The sequence below is a fragment of the Macrobrachium rosenbergii genome, chromosome 41 (assembly GCF_040412425.1).
Source record: "Macrobrachium rosenbergii isolate ZJJX-2024 chromosome 41, ASM4041242v1, whole genome shotgun sequence".
NCBI lineage: Eukaryota > Metazoa > Arthropoda > Malacostraca > Decapoda > Palaemonidae > Macrobrachium > Macrobrachium rosenbergii.
The window spans coordinates 16,714,945-16,732,364 of record NC_089781.1 but is presented as its reverse complement, the minus strand read 5'-3'; the positions used below and the strand labels follow the sequence as shown (position 1 = coordinate 16,732,364).

General features: G+C 37.3%; 1 protein-coding gene across 1 annotated transcript; it reads right to left on the bottom strand.

Moving 5' to 3' along the window:
• Window positions 1-423: 423 nt before the first annotated feature.
• Window positions 424-16,412, bottom strand: rogdi (rogdi atypical leucine zipper). Its single transcript, XM_067084051.1, has 7 exons — window positions 16,204-16,412; window positions 9,361-9,432; window positions 8,213-8,359; window positions 7,850-8,007; window positions 6,073-6,193; window positions 5,254-5,463; window positions 424-2,753 (listed from the first exon to the last, which is right to left on the bottom strand). The coding sequence occupies exons 1-7, from the start codon at window positions 16,237-16,239 to the stop codon at window positions 2,679-2,681; spliced, it is 819 nt and encodes a 272-aa protein (XP_066940152.1). The 5' UTR covers window positions 16,240-16,412; the 3' UTR covers window positions 424-2,678.
• Between the last annotated feature and the right edge of the window lie 1,008 nt (window positions 16,413-17,420).

Sequence of the window (17,420 nt, the reverse complement as noted above, 5' to 3'; positions counted from 1 at the left end):
GTAAGGTGAGGTGAAGTCCTAGGCCATGATGAACAATAAACCATGGGGGCAAGAGAACATCCAGGTGGCCACTAAAAATGCCATCCAAAATATGGAGCCACAGGGATAAGTACAATTGCCTCGTGAGGGAACCTTGACTCAAAGTAATATTAGCAGAGCTGTAAATATATGTCAGACTTGTTGAAGACTAGCTCAACTGAAGACGGTCATACTGAAGACTGGCTCTCATGCCAATGGCAGGTCTTGACGCTCCTTCCGAAACAACGAGAATAAAAAAGAAGAGTCAAATAACAATTAACAAACTTGAATAGTTACGGATCCTTCCTGCTGTCATTGGCATGGAAACATGCCAGAAATAACTGGAATTCTGTACAGTATAGCATGATTCAAATAACTGAAGGGACATGCATAGTGAAAGATGAATTCAAGTTCTAGATGAAATTCTTTACTTGATGGCCCTTAGTAGAAACAGTTGACAATGAAAAAGCATAATTATTGGATAGCCAAGACATGGCTCCTTAGTAAACACAGTAAAAGGAAAAATGAGTTTCAGAAATTTAAAAGCAACAAATGACACACTACCAAGAACCATTGGAAAACCTGAATAGAACAGAATCTTGATCCACTTGAAAACCTGAATAGAACAGAATCATATTAGATTTTCAATCACATTATTATACATAACTTTAAAAAATGAGTAGCTCACTATCATTATTTCTGGTATAAGAAAGTATCTGTACACTCTATTTCTTGCTTATGCACTGTTAAAAGAAATCACGTACGATAATAATCTATATGAATAAGCTTAGAATTATTACTCCATAAGCAGCATTCAGTACATTTGCTCCTAAAATAAAATATCTGCAATAGAAGAAACTCACTTTTGGCACACCATATATACACTCAAGCCTGTAAATGAACTGATATTCTTCACTAAATATTGAATAAATGGCCATTGGATCCATGATTATGAACAAGTAGAAGTCTATGACTGACATTTTCCCGACAATATAAAACCAATAGAGTAACAGTAATGATGTTTTCATCACTGTGTCATCATAACAGTCACAATTCAATGGGCACCAACTACATCACATGCATCATGATGGGCAAAGCTTTCTAACATAGGACCTGGAGTCAAATCCCCATCATTAAAATGACAGAATGATGATTGGTACAATGCAGACCTCACCAAAAGAGTTCATGAAATTTTATAATTTTGACCATTCTGCAACAGACACAGGAGGACATTAATAACACCAGAAAGTCCTGGTAATATGAAAAGCAATCATTAACAATAACACACAGGCAACACAATTGTAAATTTCATACCAATGCTGTGACCAAATAGACAAACAATATACTAAGCATAAACATATCCACATTGTGCAGGTTTTAAATGATCACTATTACCAGTCTGCAAGTTATATTTTGTGATACTGAATCAACTTTCCAACAAAACTCTTTCAATAATGGAAATGCCAAACAAAAGACATCACAAACACAACTGTTTAAACAATGGAAATGCCAACCAAAAAATATCACAAACATTAACTTTGTTTAAACAATGGAAATGCCAAAAAAAAATAAAACACTCTTGACCTTTGAAACTTACAAGAACGACAAAGAATGACAAGTCAGTGACAGTTCACAACAGACCCTACATGCAGCTACTTGGACTACTAAAGTAAGTGAATCCCAATCTGATCCTCTGGACTTTGGTAATTTTATTTGAGAAACAACTTGTTTTCATTCTCAATAATGAAAACTAGCAAACTCCACTCATTCATCATTAACATCCCTCAGAAATATTTACATATGGTTTCAATATCTTCAAACACATAATCATAAAGATGTACAATACAAATTTAAATGTATTAGCTCCTATTTTAATATATCTCTCAGAGAAATCACTGAATAAAGTTTAATGAATTTTAACACTTTCCAAGAAAAGAAAAACTGTTACTCTAGTCAGCTGCAGTGGCTAAACTGCACCAATAATATCCACTCTTCAGCAAATAGATGTATGATGCTGTGTTTGGTATATAAAAATTTCACTACCTGTGATTCATGAAGGTTGCTAAAATATCAAGCTTAACTCTATTTTAGTAGTACAGTATATACAATTTATGGAATTAACAGTAAAACAGGCAAACATATATAACTTTTCTCTGTACAGCAACATGCCTCTTTAAACTGTGACCTTATTGAATGAAATTTACAACTTCTTTAAGAGTATTACTAGAGCTGGAAATAACTTGAGCTGTGGAATGTATTTCAACATAAATGAGTGACATTAAAGTAAGCTACTTCCCAATGATCAATTAGAACAACATATGGTACCTTTTCAAGTAGCAGCAAAAAGTACTTACCCTCCTGAAGGTATAAGTACTTACCCTCCTGAAGGTATGAATGACAAAAGAGAATGATCATAAAAAGACAAGCAGCTACTAATGTGACTTACGGTAACTCTCGTGTGGATAAGTAACAAATATCAACCCTGGTAAATTCATATCTGCACTGTAAGCTGACTTAATCAGCTTAAAAATCTGACACCGATAATCTGAGGCAAGTATATTGTCACTAGGCTTCTCTTCATTACACGAGGCCTTCTCATAAACGCAATGATATTTCAGTGACTAACTCTCTACTTGGTAACCATGATTAACAATAACAAATCAAGGTTCAAATGATATTGTTGAAACACTGCAAGAATCTGGAGTGAAGTCTTTATATTGGGAGAACACAGCAATCTGAAAAGAAAAAATCCTAAAATTATCTCGGACATAAAATAATAGAGTAATATACATCAAGGAAATAACCTACCTAACAAAATACTAAATAAAAATTTCCAAAAATCACCACATAGCATTCAAACTAATGTTCTGCATATAATGTATTTTAACCTCTTAATTGCAGACTGAATGAAACCAATAAGAAGTAAAATTAGTAATTATGGAACAATTACCTATCAATAGATGGCACAATAACTTGAAATGCCGCTCTCAAGACCGGGACAAGGAAATTGGCAAGTAAAACTTTGGGCCAAAGGCCAAGCGCTGGGACCTTTGAGGTCATCCAGTGCTGAAAGGGAAATTGAAAGTAAAGAAGGTTTTAAAGGTAACAGGAGGACGATCCCACAGTTGCAATATGAAATAATTGTTAGGAGGGTGGAAAGTAAGACAAAGAAAGATATGAACTGGAGTACAGTAAAAGGAATGGAGGGGTTGCAGCTAGGGGGCGATGGGACGCTACAAAGGACATGAAGTAATGAAGTTATGCCTACAGTGCAGCGCGTAAGTGCACTGATGGCACTACCTTCCAACGGAGATGGGCAAGGAAAATGCGAATACAAAAAAATCCTTGATATTGAGTATTTGTCCTCATCTTTTTCTGTTGATCTATGCATTATTAATACATCTCATTGCCCATCCCAATGATCAGTCACCCTGAAGCCTCAGTCAGACTACATAACAGAAAAGATTTATCTTGAAAAGGTTTAGACTTGATGGGAATTCATTCTGGCAGAAAATGTACCAGACATGAGAGTGGAATGATTGGTTCATCTCTTACCTCATATAGAACAAATCTGATATAAAAACATTCATAATGAAGGAAGGCTTTTAGTGTTCTAATAGAAATTCTCAGAACTCTTGGCACATTACTCTTGACACTTCTCTCAGTTCTCCTCTCAATAGCTTTTTCCTCTCTTGGACTTTTTTCTTGGAATGGGAATAAAAAAATAAGGATGGTAGCAAAGTTAAAGGGGGGCCTCAATCTTGACAGTCAAATATCATTACACAGAGACTAAAATGGACAGGTTCTTACCTGCAGCAGTAAAGATACCAACATTTGCAGAAGACGAAGGCATAAATGACGCAAGAACAGCAATGGAAATATGTAAAATGGTGTCACTGGCTGCTAAAATAGAAATGGTGAAAGCGGAACTGAAGCATGTACAGCGGAAATAGTTGAGGATGGGAACAAAGACAAGATCATCTTCAAAACCTCACTGGCGTTCATAAAGATGGAAGAGTCAAGTGATTCCTTCCATCTGCAGAGCCCAGGTAGCAGGATCTTTGATGAGGTAGAGCCAAATGAGAAAACTGCTATTTGATAATTGAACAACATATTTCTCACTGTTTCAAAGACTATTACAGTAAACCCCTGTATTTGCATTCTCATGATTCACGGGCTCACGCATTCGCGGGTTTCTCTGTGGAACATATCTAGCCATTATTCGCAGAAAATTCGCCCATTCGCGGTATTTTTCACTGAGAATTATTCACTAATTACTGTATTTTCATATAATTTTCATTAATAAATGCACTTTTTGTGATAAAACTATTAAAATACTCAGGTATATGCATTTTTACAGGGTTTTTCTGTGTTTAAACTATCAAAATGGGCAGTTCTAAGTGTTTTTAGAGGGGTTTTAAGTATTCGCGGATTTTAGCTATTTGCGGGGGGGGGGTGTGACGCATCCCCCGCGAATATGGGGGGTTCACTGTATATCTGGTTCCTGCTAACTGACTCCTTTCCCTTCACTACCCTGTTGGAAAAATTCTCCAGCTCTCATATCATGATGACTGATCCCCCTGAGAGAACTCTCATTAGCACAAGTATTAAATGTAAGGCATTCCTGATTTTAGCAGATGGTATATACAGAAAGAGAGTCAACATTGTTCCTATAATAAATGTTTAATGTCTGCCAGTTAGCACTGTACCCTGAAAAATCTCATATTTAAAACCAACTTGGCTGTACATATTTGCTACATACTAACTTATTCAGTATCTTACTGGCAAAAATACAAAGGAAAAATAGACAAGTAAATCACTCGGTGAATTCTTTGTTTTCTAGTAAGTTGTCATGAAACTGTTAACATAGAAAACAAAAAAAAATCATAAATCACTGTGATCACAGCTACACAAATATAGAATAACTAAAAGAAATTATCAAATGTCAATTCACACACTCACCACCAAACTTGAAAGGAAAACAACAGAAAAATGTGATAGCTCCAAACCTGCAAGAGACCAGATTAACAGTAACCAAGATGATGGACATGAGAGGGAGCTTCCCAATTGATATCTTCTTATCCACCAGCCTTGTTGCTAACTTACACCACAAGCAAGATCGTTTAAATCTAAGATTTGTCTTCTTGCTGATCATGCCAAAAAATGGCAATTAGTGAAGCAATAGTTTGTAATTTTTTATGAACTCAGAAACTTGTTGCAACATGCAGTACTTACCTTATCTCTTAGCTGATGTGCTAAATGAAGAGCAGTGGTTAAACACACAAGAACTGGGCTTAACCATGGTACTGCACACTCTGCCTGCACACTCTCAAACTTCATAGTACCAGCAGCATTGGAGAGATGATAAACTGCTAAAACCAGTTTGTGTGCTTGCAGGTAGAAACTTACAGCTAAGTCACCGGGAAGAGGAGGAGTCAGTGATTTCTGAAACAATGCCCATTCTGATGATAACCTTGCGAGTTGAGACGATCGTAACTTTAAACATATTCCATAAAATTTCTGTCAGATTAGTAAATTTCCATTACAGTACTCTTATTAATGAAGAAACAAATCCAGTTATGTATGGGTACATATATTTAAAAACAAATCTCTACAGAGAGCTTTCGGGAATATGTTCATTCCTCTTTTCAAGACTGAATATGTTTCTCCATTTCAAGACTCATGCTACTTTGAGTATTTTTAACTCTTATTTTCACTATAATTATTGTTTCCCTGAGAGGAAAGGGTTGGTGAAATGTTACTGAAAAAATATTGTAGGAACTATTTGTTAAGAGCACTTTACAAAAATCTCTGAAGTAAATTCTCTTCTCAAAGAAGTGGCTGAAAAATAGTCAAATACTTCTGTATATTGCAGACTTTGGAAAGAAAGTTCCATCTTTAAACTAACTAGAAATTAAGACAAAAATATAACCCATAATATAATGCTGTATAGTGCATGCCACCGTCTTAAGACAATATCACTTGGACAACTTACATTTGTCATCAACTTACAGCTCTTAACCAGCCATACAAAAAATCACACACAGAACTCACCATATTTCTACTACTCATTAATTCATCAATGGTCTTCTTTCTTGGAATAAGAAGGCTACTGCGGCCCTTCTGTAGAAGTTTGATCAACTGTCCTAACACATTCAAAACTTCACTACTGGTCCTGTTAAAAAAAAAAAAAGTAAAATACTTTCATCTTCCAAATATTGCAATATGGTATCCACAATAAGCAGATGTATTTTTTAATTTTCCTGTAACATTTTGCAGAATCATCATTAAGATCGATTAGCCAGCAACATTATCATGATTATTTTATCACATAAATTAGCAGGTAATTTGACCAAGCTGTGTACATTAACCAACAATTCTCTTGCATGCAACAATGTGTTAGACTGGTCTGTACTATTAGTGCATTCCATAGTCAACACAAATACCATATGTGAACACAGTCGACCCCTGGTATTCGCAGGGGATGCGTACCACAAATCCCCACGAATAGCTAAAATCCGCAAATACTTGACACCCCTCTAAAAATGCTTATAACTGTCTATTTTGATAGTTCAAACACCAAAAACAACTTCTAAAAACACTTATACACAAGTATTTTAATAGCTTTATCACAAAAAATGCATTTAGTTACGAAAATGGTGTGAAAATACAGTAATTAGCGGATAATTCTCTATGAAAAATATCACGAATAGGTGAACTTTCCATGAATAATGTGCATATATGTTGCACAGAAAAATCCGAGAATCCGGAACAGTGAATAGGTGAGGGTCCACTGTTTGTATGATAAGTCATTGCTAGGGTCAGAAGTCTCTGTCTTCAACTTGAAAAACTGTTTTGTTAGTACAGAATGGAATGGAATATAGAATTTAGGCCAAAGGCCAAGCACTGGGACCTATGAGGTCATTCAGCCCTGAAAGGGGAATGAAAGTACTGTAGAAAGGTTTGAAAGGTGTAACAACAGAAAAAGCATTATGAAACATTTGTTAGGAGAAGGTGGACAGCAAGATGGAAGAGAGAGAATACAAATGGAGGCACAGTACAAGGAACGAAAGGGGTTGCAGCTAGGAGCCGAAGGGACACTGCAAAGAGCCATAAGTAATGCCTACAGTGCAGCACACGAAGTGCACCAACGGTGCTATCCACCTATGGGGGGTGTTTTGTTAGTATATTCATTCATAATATTGGTATATATAGTCAGTAACTTGTATATCACACATTACCGAAAGCAATTTGATACCATAAAACTTTTTTTTATGGTATCATGCCCTTTTAATCGATATTTGGACATTTCCATTCCCTCTTTTATTAGGAAAATCAAGAGTACTGTACAGTCTTGAAAAAGTAAAATAAACATAATGTATTTTACTTTGAATAAATTCATGGTCTTCTTACTGAATAATAAAGTGCAGTACAAACATGGAATTCTTAATGGTACAGCATACCACATCCAGTTCTTTCAAAATACAGTAAATTATTGCACATTAGTCAGATATTAACACTCTGCACAGTATATTTGTATTGATGGGAATCTGGACCTAATTTCTTTCCCACACACAAGGCTAACCAACCATATACTAGAAATACATGTTTAGTTCAGTTCACTATTACTGACAATACGTATTGAATGAATACAATGCCAAATTAAAACTGCAGTTATCCAAACTAAAAAAATAAACAATAAAGACTCCATGACAGAAAACCTTAATAATAAGCACAAACAAGTGTACTCTGTAAAAGGTATTCAGTATAGTACATCCAAAATACAAGCATAGACAGCCTAAGGCTAATTGCATACAACAGATATAATTACCTGAATGAATTATTGGCACCATGTCCTTGCAAAAACTGGATTGCAAGTTGCAAGAAATTTCCAGCATCCTGGATCTGCTGAATTCGCCAAGGTGCTTCAGGTGTAACACTTGTTCGGTGGACTTGATTCTGATGCTTTGCTACTTTCATATTTATGTCCTGAAAACAATCATCTGTGATCTGAGATTTCAACAGATACAGCACTACATACTTTTTTTTAGCAATGATGCAAGGTTACAAGAAAATATATACTGTATCATTACAGTATTAGGAAATACAGTATTTTTGCATATCTTACAAAGTATCAAAACAAACTTGTGGGTTACATTCTAAACATTCATATGAGAACTTTGGTACTACTTACAGCCTGACTAATTGTGTCTCCTGTGATAGTTACAACACATTTGACCTGATCCTGTGTGCTGTGCGCAGCTGTAGACATTATAAATTTTTCATGTTTAATGGCTGCTTCATTGCCACACAAGGGTACTGGAAAATGTGTACAGCACTCCTAAAAGAAAAGACAAAATATTTTGAGTCATTCAGATGGTTCTCATAGCATTCATATCTAAATATGGAAGCAACTTACTGACTATATACTACAAAAACCAGCTCACTGACTTCAAACAAAATAAACAACTTTGATGGAATACAGAGAGCAATATACTTAGTACAGTATTGTGAATGACAAAACACATAATTTTTTAAAAACATGCACATCTAAATAATTCATCTATTATTAGACCAGATTTTAATGTTTATATAGGGTCAGAACAAGATAAAACCTCTAATTGATTCAGATTCAATTTCTTTATATGATGGGAGTTAGCATCAGTTTGGTTGTACACTCAGGGGCTATTGAGTATAAAAACTAAGTATAGGTATTTAATCTTTCCAAAAACAAGTTTGAAACACAGTACAGGTACTGCAACTGAACATCCCAAATGTTGATAGAGCTTTGAAACTGAACTACACTCGCATTAAACAGTTAAAATACTGGATGGCTGAGTACTACCTTGGAGACACTGAATTTGACATAATGTACAGGAATCAACTGGAACTGGAATATAAAATTTAGGCCACAGGCCAAGCACCAGGACCTATTAGGTAATTCAGTGCTGAAAGGGAAACTGAGAGAAAAGAGGGTTTTCAATGTGTAACAAGAGGAAAATGTCCCAGTTGAACTATGAAATAATTGTTAGAAGAGGGTGGAAAGTGAGATGGAAGAGAGAAAATATGAACGGAGGTATAATGAAATGAAAGAAAGGCATTGTAGCTAGGGGCTGAAGGGATGCTGCAAGAACCTAAAGTAATGCCTACAGTGCATGGTGTGAGGTCTGCACTGATGGCGCTAGCTCCCTAAGAGGTACACTGTATGGGATTCCCCTTCAGATATATTCACAATATCAGAAATGATATATGCTTAAGGAGAACTCAGGCAGTGCCACACAAAAGCTAGTACAGGAGAAGTTTCTGCCTAGAATCTCAACACTTTCTTAATAATCAGCTTACCTTAAGGACTTGCATAACTTGTGTGAAGACCCGTGGAACTTCCTCACTTAAAACCCAATCCAACTCTTGTTGCTGAAATATTACGCCAAAAATTAATAATGGAAAGGATATTAAGAACTCACAATGGATTGTACATTAATATGTGTAAGAGTATCATGCAATGAGTGTTTTACTTACATGAAATACTCCTTGCCTTCACTAATACATGATATACTGTAATTCAAATATTGTATGTCCTTATTACTGAGTTAAACCAAAAAATCAGTCATGTTCTATGCTATGAGATATTTTACTAAAAAACCTCCATGAGTTGCAAAATACTTGAAGAAATTAAGAACTATCCTTGAAGATGAATTTTTGGCAACAACGATTCACAAAAGCATCCAGGCAATGGTAATAAGTGGGTCAGTTGTGAGCAGTTATTGAGGCAAGCTTCTAGTGAGTTGCCTCTCAAGATCAGTCAATTCTAATGATTTTTATGTTGATGTAGTATCTCTGAAGATTAGCACAAGCTTAGTAATACAGTGCCTGTCCCAAAACATGGCATATCTGCAAACTACAGTAATTGAGGCTAATTTTTATCCTACCTGTGCTCACCAAAGTTGCTAAAAAACTTATTTTTAAGCCACTACAGTATATAAGTACAGGTTTAAGGATTCTGAAGGATTGTTAGCTGATTGTTAATATACATATGGAAAGCAATTAGGGAAATGAGATGCTCATTTAGGCTTGATATGCCATTTGCAAGAGAACTCTGATAAGGGTTTTGAGTGCAAAGTAATTCAAATAGATTTTTGTGCAGCTTTTGATTTAGTAAAATTCAGAATCTTGGAATGGGTGGATGTGTTTTAGGATTTCCTCAAGATTTCCTTACAGGTAGGCAGCAGTGAGCTGAATTGCTATTGATTGTCTTTGGAGTTCCACAGGGCAGTGTTCTTGGTCCACTGTTATTTTTGGTATATACAAGTGATATGGTTGTTGGGCTGGAAAACAAGATTGTTCAGTATGCCAGTGATGCAACATTTGTGGGTGTAGTAAAGTCTCCACTTATGAGAAATGAAGCTGCCTTCAGCCTCATTCAGGACATGGACTGGATCAGTGACTGGTGTAGTTGATAGTGTAACAGGCTGAACTCCAGTTAAACAAAAACACTATTGATTAGCAGGTCTCGTACAGATTTTCCACACCATCCTCCCCTTCAGGTAGATGGGACTCTACTAAATGAGTCTTAAGCTTTAACTATTCTAGGTGTAACTTCTGACTCACATCTTACATCTGAGAAAAATCCAATGAAAGTTTCAGCATATACCACATGAAAGTTGGGTATTGTTCGTAAGGCCTCGTATGTTTATAACAGTAATGATATCATTGCAACCTGTTTTAGGTCATGTGTGCTTTACTAGAATACTGTTTCCGATGTGGATGTCTGCTTCTGACAGAGATTTATCTCTTTTAGACAGAGTGGTTCGTGGTGGTGGGTTTCTGTTTCCTAATAGTAGCAGTTATGACTTGGACCATCGACGGATGGTCTCTTGTTTGTCACTTTTTCATAAGTTGTATTTAAACAGAGATCTTTCACATTCACAACTGATCCCCCATCCCCATTTTCTGCCCAGTGCAACCAGCTTCATTGAACAGCAGCACCAATATGCAGTAAAAGTGCCTCGCTGTCAAATTTCTAAGTTCCAGAGGTCCTTTATTCCTCACACCATTGGACTGAGGAACAACCTTCCTAAGGATGTTGTGCAATTGGAACTTCAGGAGTTCAAGTGAAGATGCAGTGCATCACTACCCTAATACAATTCAACTTGTATTTTAATATTTTACTTACAGTTTTATTTATTAATGTGTTAATTTATCTGTTTTTCTAATAACTGATCTCTTCTTTATTTTCCATTACCTGCAGTTACATCTTTTGAATCAATACCATACTCTTTGGAAGCTTGAATTTCAAGTCATTGGCCTCTGTGGGTTTGTTCCATATGAAAAGGGTTCATCTTCTGAATAATAATAATAATAATAATAATAATAATAATAATAATAATAATAATAATAAAGTGCCACATGAACAGGTAGGACACAGGGAACAGTAAGGCTAGGTTAGATGAGGTTTGCTTATATGCTTTGAGTACCAATTGTTAAATATTATGGGAAGGGTTAATCCTTTACTTTAACATATGATACATCTATGTGTATGCATTTTTCCACAGGATAACCAAACCATCTTCAGTGCCCAAGGTTAAGTCACGGTATTATTTACCTTCATACCACAATTAGATACTAATTTTTATGCTGCGTCCTCAAGTCTCCTTATTATGCTTAATGCCAAAACATACTAAAATCTATGGCAAATTTACGGCAAATGAGATATCTATTATCTTTTGTTTTTTTCACACTCATTTCCACGGGGCTGGTATTAAGTGCAGTGCTCAGGGGAGTGGTTATGGTATTAAAGTAAATATTTGGTAATTCTAAGTCAGCTGTCTGCAGTGAGCTAGCCTATGGCAATTGACATTTTCCTACGCTATTTTACCTGCTGAACAAGAATTTAAAATAATATTTTGGCAGTCAGTTGTAACTAAAATGTAACTGACCCTTGAAAACTGCCCATCTGTACCAGTGGGTCGCATACAGCTCAAGGGTGAATTACAGTTTAGCAGCAGCCGACCGGCAAAATGTTACCCTAAACTCATGTAAAGCAAGCAAAACAACACAGAAAAATGCCAATTGCCATAGTCTAGCTCACCTGGACACTATTCTTTGCTTGCAACCGGGGCGAAGAAACTTAACAGGTAAACAAAGCTGCCATCTTAGGTTACGTAACCACTAGGGAGCCATATATTCAGCAGGGAGAAGATGGGGTTATGGTACTGCACAGAAGGTACGAGTTGGTAAAGTGATGTGGGACTTACATAGAGACATGGTGGTAATGACAGTTACCCAAAAAATAATAACACTTCTACATGAAAAGCACTATAACTCAGTAACGCCAAAACACAGCTGACCTAACTAACTAACTAATAATAAAGGATAGTTTAGGAACCTTACCTTAAAGGGGTGCATGTTGCCTACGTCCTTCAGGCAATCATAAGCTCTCCAGCAATCAGATACAACAGTGGTCCCCGGTACAATATACTCCTTAATAATGGCAAGCAAAGTTGCACTACTCCTGTTGTCAGCGGGCACCACGAAAAACTCTCTGGTCTGCCTGCAGACACCGCCAAAAACCCACTGGCCTCCAACAACCCTGCCTACATTATACTTTCACTTGCCAAACTTCGCTTCGTCAATCTCGACAGTTGTACCGGGAATCATTATAGCTCAAGTAGCAGTTCACACAGGTACGTGGCAAATTCTCCTTAGTAACCAGCTCGGAGGAGCAAGAGGTTCTAGGGTTGCAGTCAGCCATCGTGCTACGTTGATGAGTGAGTGAACTGTGGGAGGCCGGTCTGCTGGTGGACCATGCGGAGCAGGGTAGGAAGGATGGAGGGGGGGGTGTATAAGTGTATTTCTGCTTCCAGTGTTGGGAGTGGCGGAACGGCGCTACGCACCTTATCCGCTTTTTAAAATAATCTTGCAAGCTCGTATGTTCTGGCAAGAGGTAATGTTTTGCTGTGCGTGCCAGCCACAGGGCTTACAAAAAATGTAAAAAGAAAGGTTTCTGTTAACGTCACTGAAAGTGGTAGCGAAATGTCCTGTAAGACCCTTCTCCTCCTACCCCATATACATGCTTCAGTTGTCTGCCGACAAATGTAAAGTAATTTTGTAAGTTATTTACGGTAAAATCATGTTGCGGGGAGACATAAATATATTTGTGAACGGAAAAGTATTAGAAGAAGGTTAGAGGCACAAACTACAATGAATAGGAAACAGTCAAAACAGTTGAGAAAAAGGAATACATGTAACTGACTGCATGTATCCCCCAAATTCTCCACCCTGGTCAAACGTAATGTTGGGGTAATATTACAATGTGATTGGTTGGGTACGGCCACCCCCCAAAAAACCCACCAACTAATCTCTTAGTTGGAGGCACTGGATGAACCAAAAACTCCCCTGTAAGTCTGCGCATGCAGTACTAGTAATGCATGAAAAGTGCCTCTGGAATGGCTCCCGCTGTCCACTTATTCATCCTTTTTTTTACGCTTGTTTTTCGTGTTCCAAATGACATGTGTAACAGGAAACACAACTATAAGGTGCCCAAACCTTTTCCCAAGTTATTTACCCCACCCAAAACCCCGAATTCCCAACAGGTCCCCCTTACCGTTAGCTATTCTCAAAAGTGTTTTACCCCACCCAAAACCCCGATTCCCAATGGGTCCCCTTTACCGTCGGCTACAGTTCTAAGGTAAATTACAGCTCAATTGCATCTGGCCGCCAAAATATTACTTTAAATTCTTGTTCAGCAGGTAAAGTTCTATAGAAAAGCATCAACTGCCATAGTCTAGCTCACAGCAGACAGCCGGCTTGGATCTGCCAAATATTTATCTTGGCAAAGATTCAAACCAGTGCTTATTCAATATTTATGGCATGGTAAAACTGAAGACTACTACTGCGCCTCTCCAGTTTGGTTACTACCAGTTTATGTGAAATATGTGTGCCGTGTTTAGTACCAGTCCCTTGGGGATGACTGTAAAAATATAAAAAAAACAGTATATACTAGCCTATCATAAACATGACATTTCTAAGCAACAGCTCTGCACGGACTATTACCTTGGAAATTGATTTTTCCTATATGTACTATTGGTGTTGCTGATGAAGGAGGTGGTGTTTTATTGTTGGTCAGTTATTATTAACCTCATATCTACCCAACATGGTTGGGGACCCTTTGGGAACGCAGGGTTTTGGAAATGTTGGGAGAAAGACTGGACTGCCATGTTGTTGTTCTGGAATGGTTCCGTGCATGCGCAAGTCATCAGGGGGCCATATGTTCAAGAAAGGATTGGCTAAGGAAACCTGTTATAAAAGAAACTATACAAATCCAATGTACCCTTACCCAACCTAACCTAGCAGGCCATGTTACTTAGTTGGGGGCCCTGCCCCCGAGACCCCCATGTGAAGGAAACTGCATATTTTACCAAAAGCTTGCTTATAACACTGCACGTGCACAATAGCATTCCAGGATGGCCAATATACAACTTCTGAGGTTAATTACAGTCGAACGACAAAAAATAATGGTAAATTCTTGATAAGCAACCAATGTACTATAGGAAAAGTCAATTTCCGGTAGTTCTAAATATTAGCTCCGCGCCTGTTTTTACCTTTTCAACTGGTTTTTTCGGTAAATTTACAGTTTCGGTCAAATTCACATTTCCGATATAAAATTACATTTTCCCTAGCTTAAATAGTGTACTTTCAACGAATCTGACCTTTATTTCTTCCGCAAATGATTAGATTTTGAGATACATGGCGGCCATGGGTACCGCTCTCAGTTTCGGGTGGTGCAACGCCTCTGCTTATGCATATTTTATATGATTGTTGCAAGCTCGTATGTTCTGGCAAGCGGTAATATTGCGCCATGCGCTTGCCACAGGGGTTACAGGGAACGAAATTTTACCCCTAACGCCTAGTTACAGTTTCGTGAAATTCACGGCCAAAACTGCAATGTTACCCTTTTCGTTAACCACTTCACTAACCTTAAATAGATGGTAGTACTAAATGTTCACGAAGAAAGGTATTCACAACCTGTGGAGTTCCATTGTAATGTCCATGGAAACGACCAATAGCCTCAAAGTAAGACAGAGAACACCCACTGCAGACGTGCACGACGGATTCCATGGCAGTCAACTGAAGCGCACTTTTGTAGAAAGCCGGCTTATTCCAAAATCGCAGTTAATTGGATATTCTTGAAACAAAGCAACCAATCAGGTTTCAGCATTTGTACCGTACTTATAATTCATAACGAAAAACAAAAGACGATTAGGCATTTTTACCCACAATACATTGACAAAAAACAAAAAACGTCTCGGCAGAAAAACTGACATGGCAGCATAAACGCATCCTTGCGATAACAACAAGGCACAATATTCATCGGCAAATATCTCCGTAACTCTTAATTTGCAGAAGATGCGAGTTAAGTATTTCGTATGAATCATGACAAAAATATATGATAGCAAGTAAAAAAATATCAGATATCCGAATTTGACCGAAACTGTAATAATACCGTTTTTTCTACACTTTTATGGGTTCTGGTACTGGCAGTGCATCTGTTTGTTGTTGGCCAAATGGAATGTCCCTTCGCCATGTTTAGTACTGGCCCGGGGGTACTCAAACGTTAACAAGTTATTGCACTTGCTGGACGGGATATGAACCGTTCGAAACAGACGTACCCGTGCTCTGTCTTGTGAAGATCGCGTATGAAAACCCCTTGTTGGATGGACTTCGGGGGTTAATTACAGGTTAATTAGACTCGAGCACCAATAATGAAAGGTAAATTCATAATTAGCAACCAAAAAACTGTAGAAAAAGTCAAGTTATAGTGCCGTCGGCGACGCGGAGCTATCCTATAGTTCTACCCAATTTCCAAAGTAATAAACAATGCAATTTCCAAAGTAATAAACAATGCAAAGCTATTGCTTAGTTCTACCGAATAAAAGCTCCCAGGGCCTAGGTTACATTAGGATACATTCATGTATTTTGAGCATTTCTGCTTTAATCCACCAAAGGACCTATAAATATCGGTGGGGTCTGAACTATATGTTAGAAATAGCCTATGAGGCCTACGAAAGCCTTACAGACCTATGGCACAGAAGTCAGTGATAGGTACCCTTACACTAACCGCCTAGGGCCTACGGACAAGACCTAAGTAAACCTATATCTACCCTGTAAACGACTGTAAAAACTTACTAAAACTGCCAACTCTCCTCTGTCGCTGTCTCCCATCTTGTAGTCGTATAATAACACCCTTCCTTCGATTATATTCGTCTCCCGAGGTGTATGTTAAATATGCGGAGGTTCCCGAACCAGCTGATCGACTTTCGATTGTTTATGTTGTGACACTCGTGAGGGAGCGACTCACATGACATAAGAACCTTCCGTGAGGAATGATCCTCTTTGCAATTTTGCGCATGCGCTATTTGTCGTCTGGGATGAAATATCACGAAGGTTGCTAAAAACATGATTTGTTAGGATAGCTTGTTGTGAATCTATGATGAAATCTCCTTGTTCGATTGAAATTAAGCATTTTCAGGTGTTCTACGTGCAAGTTTCTTCTTAGGTATTAAGGTCTATTGGCAATTAAACCATCTTCTTCTTCTTTGTCTTCAGCTTTGCCTATTTCAATAAGGGGTCGCTGTTTCCCATCAGCCATCAGTAAACCATGCATGGTCAAATTACAAATCAAAGTTTCTCAATTTATAATATTGATCATTGCCACTTTTATATTCAATTTAAACTAGTTCTAACCTTCAGTTCTATGGGTTTTTTTTCTTTTATCGTTCCCTTGTACTGCTCCGTAAGTGGTAGGCTGGACCAAGGTCTAGAGAATACCCACTTGATGGTGGGTCATAGGTACTATCCTCTCTGAAGGCCAAAACTTTAGATGACGTGTCTCATTAGTTTCATTAAAGCTACCAGTTTAAGTGTCTTGGTCATCTCGAGGTGTAGCAACTGACAATTTATTATATGTAATGTGAATTCATTGTTTTAAGATTTACGAAGATTTTGTCCAAAACTTTATATTCGTTGTTGACGGTAGACTGAACACTCAAAAAATTGTTTTTCTTAACCCATAGAACGCTAACCATCTATACCTGTTTCTAGTCCACAAACATGGTTACATTATACTCGATTTTGGAAAAAAAAACATGAAACACACATTTACTTTGAAAATAAACTAAACCGATTGAATTTGAAGTACCTTTGAATTATTAACCTTGTTAGGTCATCTTTATGACTATCAATGATACAGGTATGATTTAAAGAAAAAATGAATAATAAAAGGGTATAATATACCCATGTTTAGTGGTTTGGTAGTGTAGGGTTTAACCGTCTGAAATTGTCACTAACTTGGTGATCACTACTCTCTATAGTCACAAAACTGTGTTAAACTGTACCCAAACATT